At 40.5% G+C, this 25,053-nt stretch overlaps 1 protein-coding gene and 1 pseudogene across 1 annotated transcript in view; one reads left to right on the top strand and one right to left on the bottom strand.

Annotated features, from left to right (window-relative positions):
• ATXN10 (ataxin 10) overlaps window positions 1–25,053 on the bottom strand; it is a 262,209-nt gene that overhangs the window by 13,777 nt on the left and 223,379 nt on the right. Inside the window, exon 10 of the mRNA XM_058308930.2 lies at window positions 24,955–25,018. Coding sequence (XP_058164913.1) covers window positions 24,955–25,018 — 64 coding nt within the window. The remainder of the gene's footprint in view (window positions 1–24,954; window positions 25,019–25,053) is intronic.
• Window positions 19,857–20,768, top strand: LOC139440212 (ubiquitin-like-conjugating enzyme ATG3 pseudogene; annotated as a pseudogene).

The following is a 25,053-nucleotide window of genomic DNA, read 5'->3' as shown; positions in this document are numbered from 1 at the left end:
TTCAAATCCCTGCTCTGCCACTTTACAGGCGGTCTGACTTGGGATAACTGACACCGCCTCACCAAGGCTGTTTCTTCACTTGTGAACTCAGACTGGTTATACATAAGGATGGCACAAGATATTTGCTGTCAGTCACAGCTCTACTCCAACAGCCCATGGGCAGGCTTCTCTACTTCTTTGCCTCAGTTTCCTTATCCATAAAATGAGGCAAGAGACAAAATGATGTCTCAGTACATCAATGTTAGTAAACGGATGAAGTTCTTCTCTACAGCAGAGAAGAAGGGCCCTGGAGGCACAAAGTCTGGGCTTATAATGCTTTCCTGCTGCTCACTAGCTCCAGGACTTGGCCAGTAACAAAATCTTTTTGCCTTAATTTCTTCTTTTATCAAATGGGTATAATCACAGCACCTAGCTGTGCCATTCTGAGGCTTTTGTGGACCCTAGAAAATCATGTTCTTAGGCTAACCCATTTCTGTGTATGTAAACCTATATTGTATGTGGGATCTTTTGGTTAGATTCAATTAGAGAACCTTTTGATTAGATCACTTCAGTTAAGGGCCTTTGATTAGACTGAGGGATCCAGGGTGGGTCCTAATCCTCTGAGTAGAGTCATTTATAAACAGAGGACTAAAATGCCACAGATACACAGAGAAAAAGCCTCAGAACAGAGAGGAGGAACCCAGGAGCTGAGAGAGGAACCGGGGAGAGACAAGGCCATAGACAGAGAAGCCCGAAGCAGAACTATCAACGAGGCCTGGAGGAGGGGAATGATAAGCCATATGCCTGATCTTCCAGAGCTGAGCTCAGGGAGAACATGGGCCTGGACAAGGCAGAGCCCCAGACTGGCAGACGCTGCCATTGTGTCTTGTCATGTGGCAGGAGTCCAGGATCGCCAGCAGCCAACTTTGGTGAGACAGCACCTCTGATGATGCCTTGACCTGGACATTTTTCACAGCCTCAGAACTGTAAGCTTTTAATCTAATAAATGCCCATTATAAAAGCCAACATATTTCTGATACACTGGTCCCAGTAGTTTTTAGCAAACTTAAACACCAACTCATAGTGTGATCCTGCAGAATAAGATCACAATGCCTGGCATGAAAGAAACAATAAATGTTAGCTATCATTGTTATCAGTTTGAGGTATTTACCCAGAGGTCAACAGCTATACAGGTCGAGTATCTTAGGAAAAAAACAGACCTGATTGCCCCTGTCCATAGGGGAAACAACCCTATTTATCAACTCATTTACCATACCCATTTGTTCTCTCACATATACCCATCTCATCCAAGGATATGTGCGCTGTTTCCCAGGCAGCATGTGATGCCACATACAGATGTCATGAAATACGACTCAATTTTTAACTAGAGGATGGAAAGTCAAAGTGATCACTGTGAAGGGAGGAAGGATAGAAGGTGTGTGTATGTGTACATATTCATTTATTTATTCAGTAAGTACTGACTTGGTGCCATTGTGCAACGGATCCTGTGCTGGCAGCTGGGGCCAGGTGCTGTAGGTAATAAGGCACACAGTCCTCATCTTTGCAGTGTATTCAATGGAGAGAAATAAATACAAAATCGCAAACTGGCAGGACAGCTAAAATGTTACATTATAGAACAAGATGAAACTATAAAAGGGAGACCTGACAAATGTGGAACATGGAAGACTTTTCTTGGATAAACAGCATTTAAACCAGGGTCGTAGGATGACTAGAGGTAGAAGAGGAGGGCTCCAGTTGGATGAACAGTATGTTCAAGTCCCAGACGGGGAAGGAGCAGGGAGTGTTGGCAGAAGGGAAGGAGCCAAGTGGGCTGAAAGGGAGGGCTCTGCAGGACCCTGGCACTGCAGAAATCACAGAAAGTCAGCCCAACACTCACTGCACTCCCTGTTTAGCATGGGAAATTAGACACGACTCGCCCTCAGGCAGTGCACAGTCAGCATAGGTAGGAGGGACTGGGGAACCAAGGAGAGATTTCCCGAGGGTCAGGCCATGGCTCACCCATCCAGGTAACCGGTGAAGGCTCCAAGACAGCAGAGATGGAGGGTCATTTTTGGTCACTGCTATATCGCCAGGAACTAGGCAAGAGCACAGCAGGTCACACAGCGCGCACTCAAGACATCCTTGCGGGGTGGATGAATGAAAGCAAAGACAGACCCCAGTAAAGTGAATCCAGCAACATAGAAAAAGGACTGTATGTGAAGAGTATGCAAGGTTGGTTTAATACTCAAACTTTGCTCTACCAGATATCAAGATTATAAAGCCAGAGAAATTAAGCTACAGTTGTCAGCACAGGGACAGAAAAAGAGACCAATATACTGAACAGCAGAGATAGAGGCAGAAACAGAGTCTAGCCTGTAAGGATGATGACTGGGGATGAGGTGGCCCTGCAGAGCCTTGGGTGAAAGGAAGGCCTTTTTCATACTGCGGCAACTGAATGAGCAGAGGAAGAAATAAAGGAACTGAGCTTCTAGGTGCACCAGAAATAAGAATTAACTTCTGATGGATCTAAATGGGAAAGGGTCGTCAACAAGATGCACAGAGCACTAACCACAGGAAGACTGATAAATCTGACATTAAAATTAGGAACTTTTATTCATCAAAACACCAAAGGATAGAAGTAGAAAAGAGGTTGGCTCTAGGATTGGTACTGACCAAGAACGGGCTAAAAACAGCTTTCGAGGGGATGGCAATGTTCCTTATTTACATGTGGTGATGGGTGCAAGAATGTATACTTATCTTGCGGTCTACAGATAAAATGTTTGCACTGTACTATATGTAAATTACACCTCAATAAAGATAATAATAACAATAAATACACCATAAAGTAAAAAAAAAAGTCACAGAATGGAAGAGAGTATTTCAATACACAACTGAACAAAAGACTTGCATCATAAATACAGAGAATTCTTATGAGTCAATTCGGAACCAAAAAAAACCCACAAAACGCAAAATACAGGCAAAAAATTTGAACAAATTTGTCATAAAACTGGAAATCCAAATGGCTAATAAACATAAAAATATGCTTATTAACAATCAGAGAAATTTGAATAAAATCACAAAGACATGTTATACTCATGAGACTGGCAAAATTTTAAGTCTGGCAGCACCAAGTGCTGGTAATAACACAAAAGGAACTCTTGCACACTGCTGATGGGAGTATAAACTGGTACAAGGGCTTGTGAAAAGAGTTTGGCATCATCTAGAATAAAGCTGAAGAAACACATGCCCTAAAACCAAGAAATTCCACACCTAGGAAAAATACACGCATGTTTGTGTCAGGATAGATGCACTGTAGGAAAATGTTTGTAGCATTATCAATTGTAATAGTCCCAAAGTGGAAATAAGCCAAATGTCCACCAGAAGAATGGACAAATAACATTACCGGCAGCAATTCGAATGACTCTCACAATCAGGAATTTGCGTGATAGAGGACAAAAGAATACAAACTACAACAATATTTACATGAATTTCACAGAGGGCTCACATGAAGTATAGGAGAGTGGGGGTTTAGGGTGTGTTTACTTTCGTGACCTGGGAAGAAGTTTTATGGAGTCTGCTTTATAATTACAAGAAAACTGTACACACACACTGCTTTTACTTTTCTGCATGCCTGTCACATTTCAAAATGAGAATAGATGATTGAACTGAGACTTGCAGTGGGCAGTGGATTTGCCAAATGAAGTTCACAGACTACAACAAGTTAATAATGCTAAGAGCTAGTGCCCTCTCATCCCCGCTAAAAGATCCTCCTCTAGTTCTGTGGGCTCCACTGTCTTGGGAATTCATAAATGTCACCCTGATATGGGCAGCACATTCCTGGCCTAGGGAAGGAAATTAGTGTCCACTCCCTTTTCTGCAGAAACAGCAAAAGGAGGAGGTTGGGGCTCTCGCCACCACTTTCTCCTTGGAAACCCATCAGAATTCCCTGGGGCTTTCTACTTATCCCCAGTGGAAATGTGAATAAGAGTTGTACTGGCCTCCGGAAGTGCTTTCGGGGGGGAAGACAGCAGAATTAGCTTTGAATCTGACATATTCTGGTTTCTCTCAAAAATTGAGAAAAATACTTGTTACAGGCTTTTCCTAGCTTTCATCAGAAAGTACAGCTCTGTTTGCACGTAGCCAAGACATCATGTGTGAGCATTTATGAAAATGTAAAATTAGGCCACATACAGAACTGAAGGCAAGACTATCTGGTAGAAGGAAGGCGCATCACACTCCTGTGCAAAACCTCAAATGCAGGGCTGAGCCCTTGCTGTAAAAACGCGCTGCAGCTCCTATTTTTGCTTTTCCCTGGCTTTCATTCACCAATGAGGCTTCTTCACAGTATGCGGCCTGTTTTCAGCTCTGCACTCAGCTCTGAAAAAAGATTTGTCCGCTCCTCCAATAGCCTTTCCTGGTAGCTCACAAAAACAAAGTGCCTTGTCTGAGAAGGGAGCAGGCTGATTTCTCTCCATGGCCGGGGCTCATAGCCACAAGTACTTCCACCCTGCTACTCTGGAGTGAAAAGTAGTTTGTATCTACCTCAGGGATGATTTATAGACCAAAGAATGGTTAAGACTTGAAAAGGAGAGTACATGTGAAAGTTACATTGATTTGTATATTTTATATATTTTGAACCTTGCCCAAGTAAAGGGATGTATATGGATTCACAAAACCACCAGGATTATAAAGTCCGAAAGCAGCCAGGGGCTTGCCTTGCCTGCAAGCCCCCAAGTCTGACTCCGGGTGGAGCAGGTGTCCCACCCCAGGTCCAGCTCCTCCCAGCAGCCATGTTTCTCCCTGCATCGCTGGTCACTCTCTCTTGTGAGTGGTGCATGCCCACCGAATGCCAGGCTAGCCTGGGAACAGGGCTTCTAGCTCCCCTAACTCGGCCGCTCGGGGCTTGCTGCACAGCATTTTCATCTATCCGTGAGTGCCTGCTCATGAAGTCCATAGGAGATCTTCCTTTATAGACCCACACACATGCCCAATTCATTTACTCTTTTATAAATCAGTTGGTCCTAGGAAAGTAAATGGTAGGGAGAATACAACACTTCCTGCTAAGAAAATGATCTCAAAATAAAGCAGCCACGGAGTTACTATTTAACAGTGCCAGGCTGGCTGTGAATGTGGCACACCAATGTTTTGACCAGATCCTTCCCTTTCACTGCTAAATTTGACTCAGGTCATTTTAGGCAAAATACTGACATCGGTCAGGGTTACCTGGAAAACATTTCTCTATGCCAAAATTTGACTCCCCAATCTCTCAAGTGTCTTACAAAACACATAATCTGCATGGCAATGGTATTTAGGTAGACAATAAAAACGAGTTATTTGTTAATGTCCTACATATATCCAAAAGTCGCTGCTCTTTGTAATAAAGAAAACTAAGGCAAAAAGAAACTCTGGCAAACAACTAACTTGGGAAGACAATATATACATTACATAGGAGCATTAATTAAGAACAGTCCATATGCCAGGAACTCTTCTATGAACTTTATATTTATAATACTTGCTTCCACTCCAAACTCATTTTATGAATAATTAATAATGGTAACACCTAACTTTTCCTGACATCTGCTTTCATGAAAAGCAATGTGCTATGTCTTTCATACACATCTTGTCGTTTAATCCTCACAAAACCATGCAAGGTAGGCATTACTGCCCTTGTTTTTCAGGAGACAAAGCAAAAGTTCAGAGAGGTTAGATGATCTGCTCATGCTCACAGAGCTGTTGACAGGGTGGGGGGCACACTGAACCAAACAAGCAGCAAGTTATCTCTGACATAGAGGGCATTTTACCGTCTTTGTTGCTTTTTTAAATACTAATTTGATATTTGTAAAAATCCTACTGGTTCACATGGTGTGACCACAAAGTATAAGGATCTTCAAAAAAAAAAAAAAAATGCAATCCTATCAGAACAAATACATCCAAATTCTTAAGTTGGGCCTTGGGAGAGCAGACACAGCTATAAGACCAGCCCAGCTCTTTTGGAATCAGACTCAAAGCCCACGGCACCTTCTGGAAGCAAATTTTCAGCAAAAGCAAGTCTTCATCCTCTGAGGACTGCTTTGATTAGGGCATTGCCAAAGTGACTCTAAGTCAACCATGATGAATAAGCTGAATGATGTAGCTGGGTAATGCCACTGGGGACAGAAGGGAGATGTAAGGATTACACAATAAGAGGATTTCCTGGTGACAGGTAAACTCTGTGCTGAAGACAGTTTCAAAAGGAATCCCAAGTGCTGCCTGCACATACGGGATGGGGTGCAGCTGCCCAAGAGGCAGTGTCTGAAGGAAATCACCAGGTAAAACCGACATTTGAGGTCTGTTACCTTACGATCTAATCCTATACATCTGATACAAAAATGCTGAAATACAAAGTCAAGAATTATGAACATTCTCTTTCCCCATTAGTGAGATGGTGCTGGAGAGAAACTGGGCAGGTGTGCAGAATGGTGGCTGGGTAGACAGACTACTTGACAAAATGACTTTGTAAAACATTTTATGTGTTTTTTTTTTTTTGTCATTTCAAAATTAAAAATACTTCCTTAAACTAGTAAGCTTACAACTGCAATTGGAGACTATTAAAGCAAGATTTGGGTATACAGTTCCAATATATTTTTCCAGTGATATTCTTTCCCTAGAATTCAGACTGTTTACTTACTAGCATGAATTCCTCATGAATGAAAGGTCGCTGGGGATATACAATATCAAAGACAGGTCCCAAAGTGGCACTTGTCAAATTGTGTAAGTAAAACTGACCAGGAGCAGATCCAAAAGATGGCTTTTTTCCTTTCAGGAATAAGAATTAGTGACAATAAATGTTTGAATAAAGTTTTACGTCCTTTTTCAAATGAATTTTAATTGGTGACCCTGAAAACATTGAGAACATTACAATTCATGATTTCTATTAACTATTGAGAAGTTGAATTAAGAAAAGAAACTGTCATCTCAAAGTGAGGCAACTAAAGTGACAGACAGGAAACTGCAGGCAGGGGCTTCCAAGGGCACTTCCACACTTCTTCCTGCGCCAAGACAGGCTGAGTAAGAGCAAGTGTGGGACAGCACCTGCAGACCCAAAGGGTGTCCACGGCTCTGTGGAGCAGCCCCCTTCAGCGCAGTGCCTGCTCACCTTCCGACTATGGGCAATAAACCTGAAGCGGTCTTACTCTCTGTGCAAGTGGACAAAGGGAAAGCAGAGGCAGGAGTGTACTGGCTTCTGAGGGATCAAGAGGGAGCTGAGCGAACTAGACTAAGCAAGCAACCCTCCAAGGACAGGAGTGTGAGCAGGGCTGCAGAAAGCACGAGGCCAGGAGGCTGGCGGCAGCGGGCCCCAGCTCTCGGCCCCCCTGCAGCCGTGCTGCACAACAGCCTTTAGAAAATGCCAATCCAATGCAGAGTCATTAGTGAGGTAGCAATGCTTTCAAGTTTTTGCTTCCATGATGTTAGGGATATAAGAAAATGAGGGAACGGAACTAACAGCTAAGTAGACAAAACCTGAATGAGTAGCACTTGAAATATTTAATTTTAACGGCTCGTTTGAAAACTGTTTGCTAAAACACCTGAGCCAGGAAACACAGTCCCCTTTTGTGAAAGCCCCATTCATGACATTATGTCTGACTCCAACTTTCTGCTTCAAGCCTGGAGAGTCAGTTGCTAGGAGACCATGAAAGCTATGCTAAGCAGGTCTCCTTCACTCTTTCCCTTCGATTAGATCTATAAGGATGAAGGCTCTGCCAGCACCTGGGGGGAGGGGAGACTTGATGGCCACATGCTATGCTCTAATCAGCCTGGAGGTGGCGCCAGTGCAGCTCCCACCCTCTAGCCCTATATCTATCTTGCTTCACAAGGTCCCCCCGGGGGGATCTGCTAACCTGAGGGGTCACTTCCTGTGTGTGTACTTGCTTTGGTTGAGGAGAAATATTGGGCTTTCACATCTTAAGTTACACTAGGGAAGGAGGGATAAGATCTATTAGAGGCTTTTATAAGCAAATCAAATCATTGGGAAATCATACCAGGTTTCATCTTTTTAAACCAGAACAGCATTAAATAGGTTTTCTAGTTTTTAATTAAGGCCACTTCAGTGAGTGAACAAATAATCACTGAATGTTTATCAGCTGCTTAATATTTGGGACACAGAAATAAGACAGACCTTCCCCTTGAGAGGAGGAAAGACTGATTTCAGCAGAAATATTTCCTAAGCCATTTACTGCAATGAAGATTAGAAGGGACAAAGTGAAATATTAAAAGAAGAACTACATCACTTTATGAATAGAGCAAGCACACCACTGGCATGGAAGCTGCTGATGCCTTTTACAAACCACATCGAATCCAGAAAGACACCTCCCTGAACTGCCTCCTGTGGCTACTGCTGGGCAGGCAAAGTCACAAGCAGGGTCCCCCACTAAGTATGGAATATGTTCCCATGTTTATTTTAAAACTCCTGCGCTCCCCCCAAGATGGGGCACCAGTATTCAATTTCCCAAGTTGCAGTTCCAAAATGCGCATGAGAATAGTAATGCTCTACTGAAGTCCTGCCATAAAGACACCTGCTTAACAAGCTTTCCCACATTTTTGTTTCAGAACTCTTCTTCTCAAATAATAGCTATTAATATATGACAAAATAAAGGTTCTTTGGAGTAATTTAGTTAACACTCCCAACAGGAAGACATATATAACTAAAGTTTTAAAGTTTGAATGAGTGGGAAATGGGAGAGGGATCTGTTTCTTAAGAAGGCTCAGTGATCTAAAAACCTTCCTTCATACCACTATTATCATCTTAGGTCAAATCAAAGCCATGGATTTTACTGAGTGGTTCCTATATGCTAGACGCTCAGTAAGACTAATTCAAGAAAGCTTAATTACATCAATACAGCTGTATACCCACCTGTCCCCCAAGAAAATATATATGAAAGAAATACTCCAAGGGAGTGGGTAAAGTACCCGTGTGGATGTCTGGACACTTGAAGCAGGACAGTGGGGTGAATCCAAGTATAAGCCCTTGAGTCGGCCAAGCCTGGGTTTGCCTCCTGGCCCTGTCACTCATAAGTCTAAAGAAATTGGACCAGCCTCTACAACTCTGGGAGCTATAGATTCTTCATCTGAAAAATGGTAATAATAATTCCCAACAAAAACGCTGTCACAGAAATTGTGCATGATAGTGCATATTAGGGGTATAGCACAGGATGTGGCAGACTGAGAGCATGTAATAAATTATTTTTTTAAAGATTATCCTTAATGTGAGGTTCAGTAACGGAAGTCTACATCTGCAATAAACAACCTAATGTGGACATGGCCATATGACCCCCACTGAGGTCAGGAATTTAGAACACATCCAGCCTCTCAGAAGGCATCCTGTCCCTTCCCCAGTAATATTCACCCTCCTACCCAAGGTAACCACTATTCTGAATTCTATGACTACAAAGTAATTTTGCCTGTTCTTGAACTTCATGAGAATGGAATTATACAATATATGTACAATAGCTTGTTTTGCTCAATATTATGTCAGTGAGATTTATCCGTGCTGTTACATATAGCAAGAGTTCATTCATCTTTGTTGCTATATAGTATTCCATGGTATAAGTAAACCACAATTTATCTATTCTATTACTGACCAATACCTAGGCTGTTTTCATTGTGTAGCTAGTATGAACATTCTTGTATAAGTCTTGTGATTGACATATATGCTCACTTCTTTTGGGGATATTCCTAGCAGTGGCACTGCTGGGTCACTGTATATTTAATAATAGTGGACACGGTCAAAAAGTTTCCAAAAAGGATTATACCAGTTGACAACCCTGCTAGCAATGTATGAAAGCTAAGGCTGCCCCATGTCCTTGCCATCACTTGGTATCATCAACCCTTTATTGGTCATACTGGTGGGCTTCTGGAAGTCTCCTGTGGTGGGCTGCATTTGCACTGCCCTAACAACTGATGACACTGCGCCCTTTCTGTATGCTTACTGGTCAGGTGATGAGCCATGTAATTCTTCTGTCCATTAACAATTTTTGATTATCTTTTCCTTGTTGTTTCATTGTAGTCCTTTATATATTACTGATATGAGGCTTTTGCCAGATAAACATAATGCAAATACCTTCTCAGTCTTGTATAGTTAGTGCTTTTTAGACTTTTTTGTCTTGCTAAAGAAATGTTTGTCCAACCCAAAATAATAACAATATTCTCCTAAAATTTCATCTAGAAGCTCTTTCGTTTTGCCTTTCACATTGAGGTCTATGATTCATCTTGAATTAACATTGGTGAATGGTGTGAGGTAAGGGTCATGATTCATTTTTTCCCCCTTTTATGGATATTCAATTGGCTCAGCACTATTTATGCAAAGACTATCTTTTTCTCACTGAACTGCAGTAGTGACTTTATTGTGTATGTGTAAATCTGATTCTGGACTCTCTTCTCTTCTGTGATATTTCTATTATTTGAATTTTACCACTGATTCAGAGGGAAATCATTAAGTAAAAAACATATGTTTCTAAATAATGTTAAACAATACTAATACAATATTGGTATGAAAATACCTATTTATTGAGAAACTGTGACATGTCATTATCACCATAATCCTGTAGGGGTAGGCACCATTTTACAGAACTCATAAGTTAAGAAGTGGCAGGGTTTGAATCCAAGCTGACTGACCCCAGAGCTAATACTCATTCTACTGCATGAGCTCCAATATTCCTCAACACAGAATTATTGGGAAAAATACTGTTTGGTTATTATTCCTACAACCTGTTACATTTCTGTATGCAAGGAATTTAATTTTCTTTTCAATGAGACCTTTCAACACAAAAATGAGAAGAGAGAAAGGAGTAATGAAGGAAGAAAAAAGAACAGAACTCCAAAAGAAAAAAAAATTTTAAACCCTATTTGGACTCTTTCTATCCCTGCCCTCTCCCCCAATAAAAACAATTAAAAAAAAACAAACCACATCAAAGACAACCAATCAAAACATAGACCAAAAAAGAATGAAAGAAAAACATTTCAAATAAAGTTCAGCCGCTTCTATTTGGAAACAACAACAACAAAAAATCCCACTTGCCACAATAAACTGACAAGTAAGAAGCTGACTCTGGTAGTGGAGCTGGAATTTTCCGATGGCATCGGCTACTATGTCATTACTGTGGGTGATCCCAAAGTGAGTGGGTTCGGGAACAGCTGGGCCCTGCTGGGCTGGGTCCCTGAAGCAGCAGCAGCAGCCCAGAGCTATCCTGCGGAGTTAAGTTCCCTTTTGAGATGCTGCCTTTTCCCTGGAATTGGAAATTCCTGTTGGTCTTTAGAAGCTTTGCCCAAGAAAGGGAAGAGTAATAAGCCTGCCAGCCTGGTTCCCTGGTTGAGTTTTCAGCTCTAGTTTGCTCTGATGTGATAGCCTGAAGTTCAAATGCCTAGGGGCAGTGGAAGTATTTCACAGATTTAAGACAGGGTACAAGGTTTACTATCCAAAGGCATCACAAGCTCCACACCCCTGACCCAGGTAGGTTGCTTATGTACACGGACTTGAACAATTTATCCATAGGGCTCAGAGAATGGAGGCATTTTTATTAACTGACATTTTATATTTGCAGTAATTCCTACTCTAAGTATATCCAAAATATCAACTGCTCTTTAACAGGAAATATTGAACATAAAATTCAATAAAAACTTGGATTAGTGTTATTAGAAGATAGAATACGTTAAACCAGACAAATCTGAAATAATATCACTGCCATACAAAGCTTACCCAATTCACAAACTAATCAAAAAACCCAGGGAGAAATTTCTCTTGTGCTTAGAATAAAAAATACATTAACAGACATAACTCTTTACCAAGCTACTGTTTGCTCATTAACTTGGTCACTGCTGTAAACCATCCTTTAGATGGTTAGTTAAAGGAATAATGATTGGGCACTTACCATGTGTGCCAAACAGTAGCGTATTGTATTGCCATGACAATTAAAAAAAAAAAAAAAAGCACAGTAACCGCCCTCATGGAATTTGAACTAGAAGGGTGATTACGACATAAATGCACAGATACATTTCAAACTATGGCAAGTGGAAGGAACAGAAGAGGTTCCAGGAGAAGGTGGGAAGGGGATCCTAATCTATTCTAGACCAGGAGTTAAGGGAGGCCTCACCAAGGAGGAAACATCTGGTGCTGCCCGTGAAGAGTGAAGGCGATGTAAGCAAGGGGGTTAACATGGGGGACAGCTTTGAGGTGATTAACTAGACATACCTGAAAAACAAAAAAGTAAGTGTGGCTGGGGAATGCTGGGTTAGGGGGAGGATAACATGAGATAAAAAGGAAGGAGTAGGTTAGGGGCAGGAGACCATATGGGATCTTTAGGATATGGCAGACTTTGAATTTATTCTAAGTTTTGTGGACAACCTTGAAAGTTCAGTAAACAGGGGTGCGTTTATGTTGGGGGGTGGCACTGGTGGCTGGGGGGAGAGTCAGAGACAGAGAGGAATGACCCAATTTTGGTTTTAAAGCTCACATAGAATGGATGGAGCACTGAAACTCACCTGCACAGGGTGAGAGCAGAAGGTAGATGATGAGTTAGGAAGTCCAAAGAGGATGAGAGGCTAGACTAGAATGGTGGCACTGGAGAAGGAGGAAAGGGGATGGGCTTAGGATCTATCCTGGAGGTAGAATCAACAAGATTCAGTGACACTTTAGATGTGGGAATATGAAAAACAAGAAGAATCATGAAAAACTCCCAGGTTTCTGGCCTACGCAACTGGATGGATGGAGGTAGTCCCCCATTTGTTGAGAAAGAGGGGATGGTTTTGAGGGAAGTTATTAATTGTTTAACTCTGACAACTGAAGTTTGAGATGTCTGTAAGACATCCCGGCAAAGTTTTCAGTAAGGTGTTGTACATACAAGTCTGAGAGTCAGAAGAAAGATTTATTGTAGAGATATAACTTTGGAACACAGGCGAACAGATGATATGCAAAGCCATGTGAATACTAGGCACGACTCCATCTCACCATCACTACTGCTGCCAGCCTGGGCCAAGCCATCACCATCTCTTGTGTCAATGATGGCAACAGCCAACCTCCAAGTTTTCCTGTCATTCTACAGGTCTAGATGAGCGACTGGGATGTAACAGGTGTTTAGCAAACATTGAATAAGTGAATAAAGGAATAAATTGATGAAATTCCTTGGGGAGAAAATGTAAAGTGAGAAGAGAGTTCCTGGGCTCTGGAATGCCTGGGAGCATTTCAACAGTAAGAAGCTATGTACACGAAGAAGCAACAAAGGAGAAAAAGGAGGAGGCACGAGAAAGACATAATGAGGAAAAAAAAGTATGTACTATCATAAAAGCAAGGAAAAGAGCACACTATGCTAAGAGGAAGTGATTAAATCTGCTGAATGCCACCGAGTTTTAGTAAGATGAGAACTGAAAAATATCCACTGATTTTGGCAATATGGTGGTAACTGTGACCATAAGGAAATGAAGAAAACTATGAGCAACGTTGTTCATCTTCATTCACTTTTGAAGTTCCATTAAAATGACAGTAAAGGGATTTTGTGAAAGGCACAAATCCTCAAGGACAAAAAGAATTTCAGAAGCTAAAAGGCAGAAGGGCAAGAAGTAACAGATCGGGCTGTGGCTTCTGGTTGTGTAAGGGGCTTTAGCAACTAACTTTTAGTTGAGCCAAAGCTGGAGTAAAAAAAACAGAAGCAATTCAATTTGCCCTGCAGAGTCCTCCAAAAGTTTAAGTGATGATGAGAACATGTACCTCTTCAAAGTGAGGTGAAAGTGAAAATTAAAAGAGAAGTGTTGTTTGGAAATTTGTGTAAGTAGGTGGCCCACACCCTGCAGATCTCCTCCTGTACAAGAGAAGATGGGGAGATTCATCATTTCAATGAAGAGGGTAAAACAGAGACTTCCTGGCATGGAGGACACCAGGTACAGTTGAGGGTGGTGATACCATGCTGGGAATAGTGGAATTAAGTGAAAGTGTACATTATTAAACTGCTGAGATCCTATGGTCATCCCAACAAAATTTCACTGCCTGAGTTTGTTAAAAGTTTCTGGGAGCAATACACCAGATATGGGTTGGCTTTTACAAAGGGAATTTATTTGGCTAAACGCTTACAGTTCTGAGGCTGGGAAAATGTCCACATCAAGGCATCATCAGGAGGTCCTTTCCCCCGAGCTGCAGCTGTGGGCGATCAGGCACACGACAGGGCACAATGGCGGCACTGGCTTGCCACTCCCCTCTCCTTTGGGCCTCGCTAGCTTCTGGTTCCCAGAGCCTTCTCTCATGGCTTCTGGGCTCCTCTTTGTCTCTGCAGCTTTTTTCTATAGCTGCAGTTTTTTATCCCTCCATTTATAAAGGACTCCAGCAAGAGATTTAACACCTACCCTGGGGGAAGTGGATGTAGCTCAACTGGTTGAGTGCTTGCTTCCCATGTGTGAAGTCCCGGGTTCAATCCCTGTTACTCCTAAAAACAAACAAACAAACAACAACCAAAAAAACCAACTCTCACTGGGGACCAGATGTAGTTCACTGGTTGAGTGCCTGCTTCCCAAGTACAAAATCCTGGGTTCAATCCCAGTAACTCCTTAAAAAAAAAAAAAAAAAAGTTCTACAATCTAATCAAAGGCCCTTAACTGAAGAAATGATATCAAAAGGTCCCACCTACAATAGGTTTACATGCACAAGAATAGATTAGCTTTAAGAACAGGATTTTCTGAGGTCCACCTAGCATCAAACTGTCACAGTCTGCATCAGGCAGTATAATATACTCTCCAAGAGATCAGAATAATGGAGGCAAAAGAAAAACATATTCAAACTATCACTGATAGTTCCACCAATGGACTAACATTATAAGAAAGTCTAAAAGAAGAACTTCAGGCAGAAGGAAAATGATCCCAGATAGATGGTCAGAGATTTAGGAAAGAGTGAGGGGCAAAGAAGGTGGTACATGTGTAGATGGATCTAAATGAACAATGACTATATAGAACAACAATAATAATGTCTTATGGGGCTTAAAAAATAGAATTAAGATACACAAAATACAAGCGCATACAAGTTGGGTTGGAGTAGAGATGCTAAATGGTTCTTTTATTATTTAGGTAGAGGGGTAAAGGTTTGGGAAACACTGGACTTTGCTTGGTTAAGGATGCATGTTATAATTTCTGAGGAAACCAAAGATTTAATAGAAAAAGAAGTAACTTTAAACTGAAAAAGGGCAAAAAGCAAATGCTTAAAAATATTCCAAATATAATCCTAAAGAAAGAGAAAAATAGAAATAGGAAGAACTAGAATGAGTGAAACATAAATATACTGTAATAACATTAAATGTAAATAAACTAAATGCAATATATAAGGCAAAGGTAGCCGAACTGAATTAAGAAAAAAAAACAACCATATGGTGTTTACAAGATACATATCTGATTCACAGAGACTGAAAAGGTTACACAATGTAAATATGTAAATACCAAGGAAAAGAAAGCTGGGTGGTAGTTATAGTAGTATTAATCAAAAAAGAATTTAAGGGAAAAAGTGTTTTTAGAAAGAAAGAAGGCTAACTGCATAATGATAACAGACATTTCTCAGGAATGCATCCTTTTGCACCTAATAACAATATCTCAAAATATATATGGGAAAAAATATATAACTAAAAGAAAAAGTTCATAATCATGGACTGCTATTTAAAAATACATTATGCAATCGATAAATCCAAGTAGACACAAACTTGACCTAATGCACATACAAAGAACGCAGAGAGAAGGGCAGAAAAAGCATTTGAAGAAATAATGACCAAAAGTTCCAATATTGGTCACAGACATGAATACATACACCTAGGAAGCATAACAAAATCTCAATACTAGAGAGACTGAATCAGTATTCAACACCCTCCCCCGCAAAGACAAGTCCAGGACCAGATGGCTTCACTGCTGAATTCTACAGAATATTCAAAGAAGAATTAACACCAATCCTTTTCAAACTTGTCCAAAAAACAGAAAACTGGGTAATACTTCCCAACCCATTTGATGACGTCAGTATTACCCTGATACTAGAGCCAGAAAAAGACTGCACAAGAGAAGAAAATTATAGACAAATATTCCTTATGAATATACAGGCAAACATCCTCAACAAAACACTGGCAGACCAAATTCAACAGTATATTAAAAGGATTATACATCAAGACCAACTGGGGGACTTCTGGGAAGATGACAGACTAGAAAGACACAGGAATCTTTTCCCCTCCAGAGAAACAGCTAGAGGACAGGTTGAAACAGCCTGGAAAAAGGTCTTCTAGGGTTTAGGACACCAGGCAAAGGCTGGACAATGCTCAAAGGAGAGAGGGAAAAGGAGGAAATCCTACAACAGAACTGTGACTTGAAACCAGCAGCTTCTGCTGCCAGCACCCTGCCCTACATAAAGGCACTTTAGAATTTTCAGTCCTCAGGGCCTGCAGCTACAAACAAAGGGGACTCCAGGGATCCATGGCTCCAGGAAAGGGGAGAGGGACACAGCCTAAGGCTGACTCAGCTTCTGACCCATAAATTTGGTCTGCTGTGTCCCAGGAGCCCTTCCAGGCCTGGTGGGACTGCGCCATTACTTGCCTTGGGAGCCAGCAAGGGGCTAAAGATATATGACCCTCCCAATCTCCTTCTCTAACAAGGAGTGATTTTAGAGGACTCAGAGGGGAGTGGAAATATTTCCTACCCAGGAAAAGGGAGGGGTACCAGAGAAGGCTGGAGAATTGTCTCTGAGAAAGTTTGAATCACAAGGCTCTTAGCCTTCAGGCAGGAAGCTCTATCACATTGATCCAGTCCTGGTTGCAACAAATACACTCTTTTTTTTTTATTTTTTTATTTTTTTATTTTTTAATTTTTTAATTTTTTTATTTTTTATTGACTTTGTAATAATATTACATTAAAAATATATATGTGAGGTCCCATTCAACCCCACCCCCCCACCCCCCCTCTCCCCCCCCCCAACAACACTCGTTCCCATCATCATGACACATCCATTGGATTTGGTAAGTACATCTTTGGGCACCTCTGCACCTCATATACATTGGTTCACATCATGGCCCATACTCTCCTCTATTCCATCAAGTGGGCCCTGTGAGGATTTACAATGTCCGGTGATTACCTCTGAAGCACCATCCAGGGCAGCTCCATGTCCCGAAGACGCCTCCACCTCTCATCACTTCCTGCCTTTCCCCATACCCTTTGTCCATTATGTCCACTTTTCCCAATCCAATGCCACCTCTTCTATGTGGACATTGGATTGGTTGTGTCCATTGCACCTCTATGTCAAGAGGAGGGTCAGATTCCACCTGGATGCTGGATGCAATCCTCCCAAACAAATACACTCTTACTACGCACTGAACTGAGAGGGCTGCCAAAGGACGCCATCTGCTGGCAGACCAGGAAAGTGCACACAAGAAAACTGTAAATTGGAGAGGCGTTTCCAGGCCTTTATAGCCTCCCTCCCCAAGGTCCTAGGAAGCAAATCTGAAACCAATTATGGGGTGCAGAGGCCAGTTTTGAGCAGCTAGCAGGGACAATCCTAACAATCCAGGTTGAGCCAAGAATCAAAGAGCAGTGGTGACACATAACCTCCCACAACTGAATCCCTACAAATGAGAAAGAAATTGAGCATCTGAGTAATCTACATCCTCATCAGATGTCAAGACATCAGCAAAAACTTAAGAGCCATACTAAGAAAATGGAAGAAATTGTCCAAGAAAAGGAATATATCAAAGCCCCAGCATAGACATAGGATTTGAGAGAACTATAATAATTAGCGAGATGCACACAAATTTCCAAAATCAAATTAATGAGTTAAAAGACAATATGGCTAAAGGGATAAATGACATCAGGAAGACATTGAGAGAGCACAAAGAACAATTTGAAATCCTGAACAGAAAAGTAACAGAGCTCATGGGACTGAAAGGCACAACAGATGAGATCAAAAGCACATTAGACAGGAAGTAGATGTGGCTAAAGCGATTAGGTACCTCCCTCCTACATGGGAGATCCTGGGTTCGGTTCTAGTGCCTACTAAAATAAAGGAAGATGAGCACACAATGAACAGACACAGCAAATATAAACAATGAGGGGGTGTGGAAAAATAACTTTTTTTAAAAAACCCAATTACATTAGAGTCATACAACACTAGAGACTTGAAATGATATAAGAAAGAATAAGTGACACAGAAGACAGAATAGCTGAAATTGAAGAAAGAAAAGAACAGAGAGAAAAAAGAATAGAAAAAATTGAGCAAGGGCTTGGAGAGCTGAATGACAACACAAAATGCAACAATATACATGTCATTGGAGTTCCAGAAGAGAAGGGAAAAGGGGCAGAAAGAGTATTTGAGGAAATAATAGCAGAGAATTTCCCAACTCTTACACAAGAAATTGACTTGTATGTCCAAGAAGTGCACCGTACCCCAATCAGAATAAGTCCAAACAGATCTATTCCAAGACACATACTACTCAGAATGTCAAATGTCAAAAGATAAAGAGAAAATTCTCAGAGTAGCAAGGGAAAAGCAAACCATCACCTACAAGGGATGCCTAGTAAAATCTAGCACAGATTTTTCTTCAGAAACCATGAAGGCGAGAAGAGAGTGGTATGATACAATTAGGATACTGAAAGAGAAAAACTGCCAGCTGTCTATTCTTTATCCAGCAAAATTATTCTTCAAATATGAAGGTGAGTATAAATATTCACAAACAAAAAGAAATTAAGAGAGTTTTCAAAAAAAGGACCAAGTGGGATTTATTCCAGAAATGGAAGGATGGCTCAACATAAGAAAACCAATCAATGTACATACTACAATAACAGAATGAAGGAAAAACAAAACCTGTTTCTCTCAATGATGCAAGAGAGACATTTTACAAATTCCAATACCCTTTCATGACAAAAATGTTCAGAAAACCAGGAATGGAAGGAAACTTTCTCAACATGATAAAGCACATTTATGAAAAAAGTACACGACAAATATACTCAGAGGTGAAAGACTGAAGCTTTCTCCTGAAGGCTAGGGACAAGAAAGGATGTCTGCTCTTACCATTTTTATTCAATACTATAAAAGATCTAGCCAGATCAACCAGGCAAGGAAAAGAAAAGGCACCCAAAGGAAAGGAATAAGTAAATCTATACCTATTTGCAGAATAAATAGACTTTTTTCCTACATATAAAAAATCCCTACAAGAAAGCTACAAAAACTAATATATGAATTCAGCAAAGTTGCTGGGTGCAAGATGAACACAGAGAAGTCAGGTGCATTTCTATACCTGAGTAATGAACAATCTGAAAAGGAAATTAAGAAAACAATTCATTTACAATTGCATCTGAAAGAATAAAATATCTAGAAATAAATTTAACCAAAGAGGTGAAAAACCTGTACACTGAAAACTATAAAACATTACTGAAAGAAATTAAAGAACAAAATAAATGGAAAGACATCCCATGTTCATGGATTGGAAGACTTAATATTTTTCAGATGTCAATACTGCCAAAAGCATCTACAAACTCAATGTAATCCCTATCAAACTTCCAGCAGCTGCTTTTGCAGAAATGGAAAAGCTGTTCCTCAAATTCATATGGAATTGCAAGGCCCCAGAATAGCCAAAGTCATTTTGAAAAAGAACAACAAAATTGGAGGATGCAAACTTTCTGTTTTAAAACTTTGTACAGCTTTGTACAGCTGGGCCCAGTCTGTATGCACTCTGCCCTGGTGTGCATATGATACCAGCCACCCCCTTCCCCATCCTGTCCATTCCATCATGTCAGTCCCCTCAGGTGCCAGTGACTGATGCCGATGAGACATGCCAATGATGGGGACATTTTCTGACTTCCCAGTCCTTTTCTCTGCTGCCTTGGTCAGTCTCTGCTCCAGCGCTAGGATGTAGAATGTGATTAACACAGTGAAGGGAAAGGCACTGGAAGTGGCTGAGTACCTTACCCCAGTCCTCAAAGAATCAAAGTTTAAGGAAACCGATGTTATCACCCCAGAACAGTTTGTGACAGCTGGAAATCACTTAGTCTCCCACTGTCCAACATGGCAACAGGCTACAGGGGAAGAATTGAAAGTGAATTGCTTACCAGCAGGCAAACAATTTTTGGTAACCAAAAATGCCCCATGCTACAAGAGGTGCAAACAGATAGACTATTCAATGACTCAGAAGTTATCATTGAAGAAGATGATGGTGATAGGAGATGGGTAAATACCCATCACAACACAAGCATCAGGAATAACAGATGCAATTAAGGTGATTACACTGGAAAGAAAGGACAGTGTAAAACTCCAAGACTGTTCAGTATTTTGTGAGGAGGAGGAAGAAGAGGAAGAGGAAGAGGAAGGAGAAGCTGCAGATATGGAAGAATATGAAGAGTGGATTGTTGGAAACAGCTGAGCCTACCCTAGATACAAGGAAAAAAGCAGATGTTTGTAAAGCAGAAACTGACGCTAGAGGTTAAGATGTTATTTTGCAAACTAGGAACTTATGACATTTACGTCACAGATGATAAATATTATCAAACTCCATGACTATGATTGTCTGGCTATGACGAGCAACAGCAGCCTTTAACAGTTAGGCACATGTATGAAGACATCAATCAAGATCATGTAAAAAACCAGTAACCGTGGAAAATCACCCTCATCTCCCACCACCTCCTATGTATTTATTTCACCCATGCAGGCACACTAAGGTGATGAAGTTGGTGTTCAGATATATCTTTTAAATTTCTTGAACTCTGTAAAAGCTGTCATTCCAAATACAGAATATTACTACACAAGACACTTCAAAATGAAATGAAGAGAGCAAGACTCCTAACTATTGGTTCTAATTTTAAAATAAACCATGGATGTTACCCTTGATTATATTCACCGTTATGTACAATTTTTTAAATAATGAGAAATAATAATTAACATATAATGGTAATTATATATGTATGTATTACATAAAAAGATGTTCCACTACCAGCCTCATTTAATTAAAAAAAAAACACAAAAAACTAAGCACAAAGCTACAGTATGGTACTGGCGTAAGGACAGGCATACAGACCAAAGGAATAGTATTGAGAATCCAGAAATAAACTCACATATCTATGGTCAGCTGATTTTCAACTACAACATCAAATCCATTCAATGGGGAAAGAAAAATTTCTTCAACAAATAGTGTTGGGACAACTGGAAATCCACATGTAAAAGAATGAATTTGGATGCCTACACAGCTTACCATATACAAAAATCAATTCATAATGTGCCAACTATCTAAATAAAGGAGCTAATACTAATCTTATAAGAAAATATAGGGAAATATCTTCAAGACCTTGTATTAGGTTATAGGTTTTTAGATTGTATATCCAAAGCACAAGCAACAAAAGAATAAATAAAATGGAATTCACACCAAAATTGAAAACTTTTGTGTATCAAAGGACATTTTCAAGAAAGTGAAAGAACCACCTATAAAATGGGAGAAATATTTGGCAGCCATATAGCTGATAAAAGATTAATATTCAGACTACATAAATAATTGCTACAACTCAACAGTAAGACAACCTAATTAAAACACAAGCCAATGATTTGAATAAACATTTCTCAGGAAAAAGATAAACAAAAGGCCAGTAACCTTATGAAAAGATACTTAACATCAGTAGCCATTAGAAAATGCAAATTAAAACTATTATACATTGAGATCAAGTTCATACGCACTAGGATGTTTTATTTAAAAATTTCCAAAAAAAATAACAAGTGCTGGGAAGGATGTGGAGAAATACAAACCCATGTACAATGTTGGTGGGAATGTAAAATGGTGCAGCTGATGTGAAGCATATTTTGGTGGGTCCTCAGAAATTAAATACAGAATTGCCATATGACCCAGCAATTCCACTCCTAGGTATATCCCAAAAGAACTGAAAGCAGGGTCTCAAACAGGTATTTGTACAAGAATGTGCACTGTAGCATTATTTACAATAGCCAAAAGGTGGCAGCAACCAAAGTGTCCATCAACAGATGAACAGATAAACAAAATGTGGCCTATTAATACTAATGAATATTTTTCAGCCATAAAAAGAAAAGAAATGCTGATACATGCTACAACATGGATGAACCTAGAAGACCCCATGTTTAGTGAAATAAGACAGCCAAAAAGGGACAAATATTTTAAGATTTCTTTTATATGAAATACTTAGAAAAAGCAAATTCAGAGAGACAGAATGCAAAGTAGCGGTTACCAAGGGTGGTGGGAAGGGGAATGAGGTATAAATGCTTAATGGGTCTGACTTTCTGTTTGGATGGTGAAAATAATCTGGAAATAGACAGTGATGAAAGTTACACAATACTGTCAATACATTTAATGTCACAGAACTGTTTACTTAAAAATGGTTGGGCTCTGGCTTCCCACATAGGAGGTCTGGGTTCAATCCCCAGCCCCTGGGGACGGACACACACACACACACACACACACACACACACACACACAAAAGGTTAAATGATTTAGTTAGGTATATTTTATCACAAATCTAAGTGCGGTGGTTAGGTTAATGCGTCAACTCAGCCATGTAATTGTGCCCAGTTGTTTGGTAAAGGCACTGGGCTAATTGTAATGCAAGGACATTTATGGACTTTGGTCACCAGTGAGTTTACTGCATAGATGGCTGATTACATCTACATCAATCAGGGAGCTTGCCTTCAGCAATGAATCATGCTTTATCCAATCAATTGAATGGCTTAAAAGGGGAAGTGATTTCAGCAGAGAGAACTTCCCAGCTCATCTTTGGACCCCTATCGACTCCTGGAAACTCATCAACCACCTTTACTGGACTTTCATCAGAGCCCTGGTTTGCAGCCTGCCTGCGGAACTCGGACTTGTGCATCCCCACCATCATGTGAGAGACTCTTATAAAATCGCATACTATTGACAGATAGCTCCTGTTGATTCTGTTTCCCCAGAGAACCCTGACTAATATGCTAAGTAAATTAAAAACCTGAAGAAAAAAAAAAAGAAAAAAGAGTGAATTGGAGGAGAGTAGGCCAAGTCAGGATAATTAGATAATTATTTGGAAAACTTGGCTTTGAGCAGGAGCAGAGGAAGCTAGCATGGAAGGAGCATCAATGGGAAACAGAGTGTGAGTTTTGTAACCTCTTAGCCCATCCCTATTTTCTTTGGCTCTGATGAAGCTCATATTTCATATGCCCACATGGCTCACATTTAAAAATTCTATCTCTAAGCTACAATGTTTCATCTTTGCTGACCATTCAACCATCATGTTCCCTTTGCTCTGATATTTCAGTAAGCACCTCATAGCCTCCTATACATATTTTATACACCTTTTACAACTTGGTAGCATTTAATACAATTCCAAAGAGTTACTGAATACACCTAACTCTCAATCATTCTTGTAATATGTTATCTTGATTCACATGAGATTCTGCGAACTTGTGATGCTTCACTTTATTATCATTATAAAAATAAATTATCTGTATAATTTATCTACAGAACTTTTAAAAATGAATAATTCTGAATAATTTCTATCCTTGAAGACTACGCTGATGTGGTTTCTCTGCACGTGCTTGGTGTCCTCTTGGTGAATTGTCAGAAGGCAGTGTTCAAGTTTAAATACTGGTTCTGACCCTTAGGATTAGTTACTTCCTCCTCTATAAAATGGAGGTGGTAACAACAATACCTATCTCACGGTGTAAACACAAAGGAAAGACTGAATGAATGCTTCATGAATGAAGAAGTGGATGAGGGAATGCTCATCTAGCAAGGAGGATACCAAAGGAGAAGAGTCTGTGAGCATGAACTACATACAGTTTATCTGTAGATGTACCCTCTGCTTGGGTATAACAGCCTCTTCGTTTTTTGGTCTTTGCTAAAAGCCAAAGGCTAGTCAGGAAAACTGGGAAGATAAAAGTAAAACTGTGGGTAAATTTCTTTTTTCATAATAAATCTCTTTTTGATTGGGAAATGCAACATCTGGAATTGTATCTGAACCTTCTTTTACTGCCAGCCTGTGACTGGCCTTCTTCTTTTCTTTATCCTTTCTGTTTTTTTTGTTTTTTGTTTTTTAGCTACAAATTTCACAATCTCTGTGACCAGCAGAGCCTGTAGCACTGATTATAATGCCATGCAGTGTACCAACTTGTTTCCCCTTGAATAAAAGTCTTCTGAGGCTGGTTTATTTGTCTTTCCCTGACTGATCTTATAAGCTACTGTGCTCTTTAAAATAAAAGATTTTTTCTATTGCTAATCAGACAAATGGCAATGTCTTCAGCAAAAATAATAAGCATTTCATAGTCTACTTACTTTGAAACAGTTTTCATTGGCTCCTTTTTTCTTCTTGACAAGAACCACAGTAAGGGGAATTTAAGTTTCCAGGCACCCCTCCTCCTCACTCCTCCAAGTCCTGGGCTGGGCTCTGTCCCTGTCCCCCACAAGGTCACACTCCCAAAGGCCTTACAATAGTTCCCAGTTTCAACAACAGCAGGTTACAACACGGAATCTTGCAAAGACAAGAATCCAGCACCACAGAAAATGTTTCTCCCTATTGCTGGGGATGAAGAGTGCCCTCGTGTTTCTCTGCTGCCAGACCTTCTCAATAATAGGTCTTCAAAGGACGGATACTCAGAATCTCTACAGCAAAAGAGTGTAAAATTCATCACGTTTACTCCAGGGGCTGCATATATACGCAGTGTGGAAAGGTGACACTGGTGACAAACAGCATGAGGGCATGACCCAGGGTTCAAGGGCTCTTTTCTGTAGCATGCTGGTTTGAAATGTCCTAGTCACCTTGAAAGATTTAGCTCACTACACTGCCCAGGTTACAGGAGCGGTATTACAGCACCACACCTTCAAGTAAATGGTTTAGTTCTTAGAAACAAGTAAACCAGCAAATCAGCATATCAGGCAACTACATTGAAAAGCGGCCAGGAAAGGGACTCATGAAATAAGACCGCTGTCTGGGAATCAGTGCTCAGTGGCGCAGATGCAAGGATACAGGGGTTCCTGTCATCAAGGCTGCAGCTGTCCAGGATCAGTGGAATGCCATCCAGCTCATTCACCTGGTGAGAAAGAAGATGAAAAAGTCACAGCTGAC

The sequence above is a fragment of the Dasypus novemcinctus genome, chromosome 12 (assembly GCF_030445035.2).
Source record: "Dasypus novemcinctus isolate mDasNov1 chromosome 12, mDasNov1.1.hap2, whole genome shotgun sequence".
Lineage (NCBI taxonomy): Eukaryota > Metazoa > Chordata > Mammalia > Cingulata > Dasypodidae > Dasypus > Dasypus novemcinctus.
The sequence above is the reverse complement of the archived record's forward strand: the minus strand, read 5'-3'. Positions and strand labels throughout refer to the sequence as shown.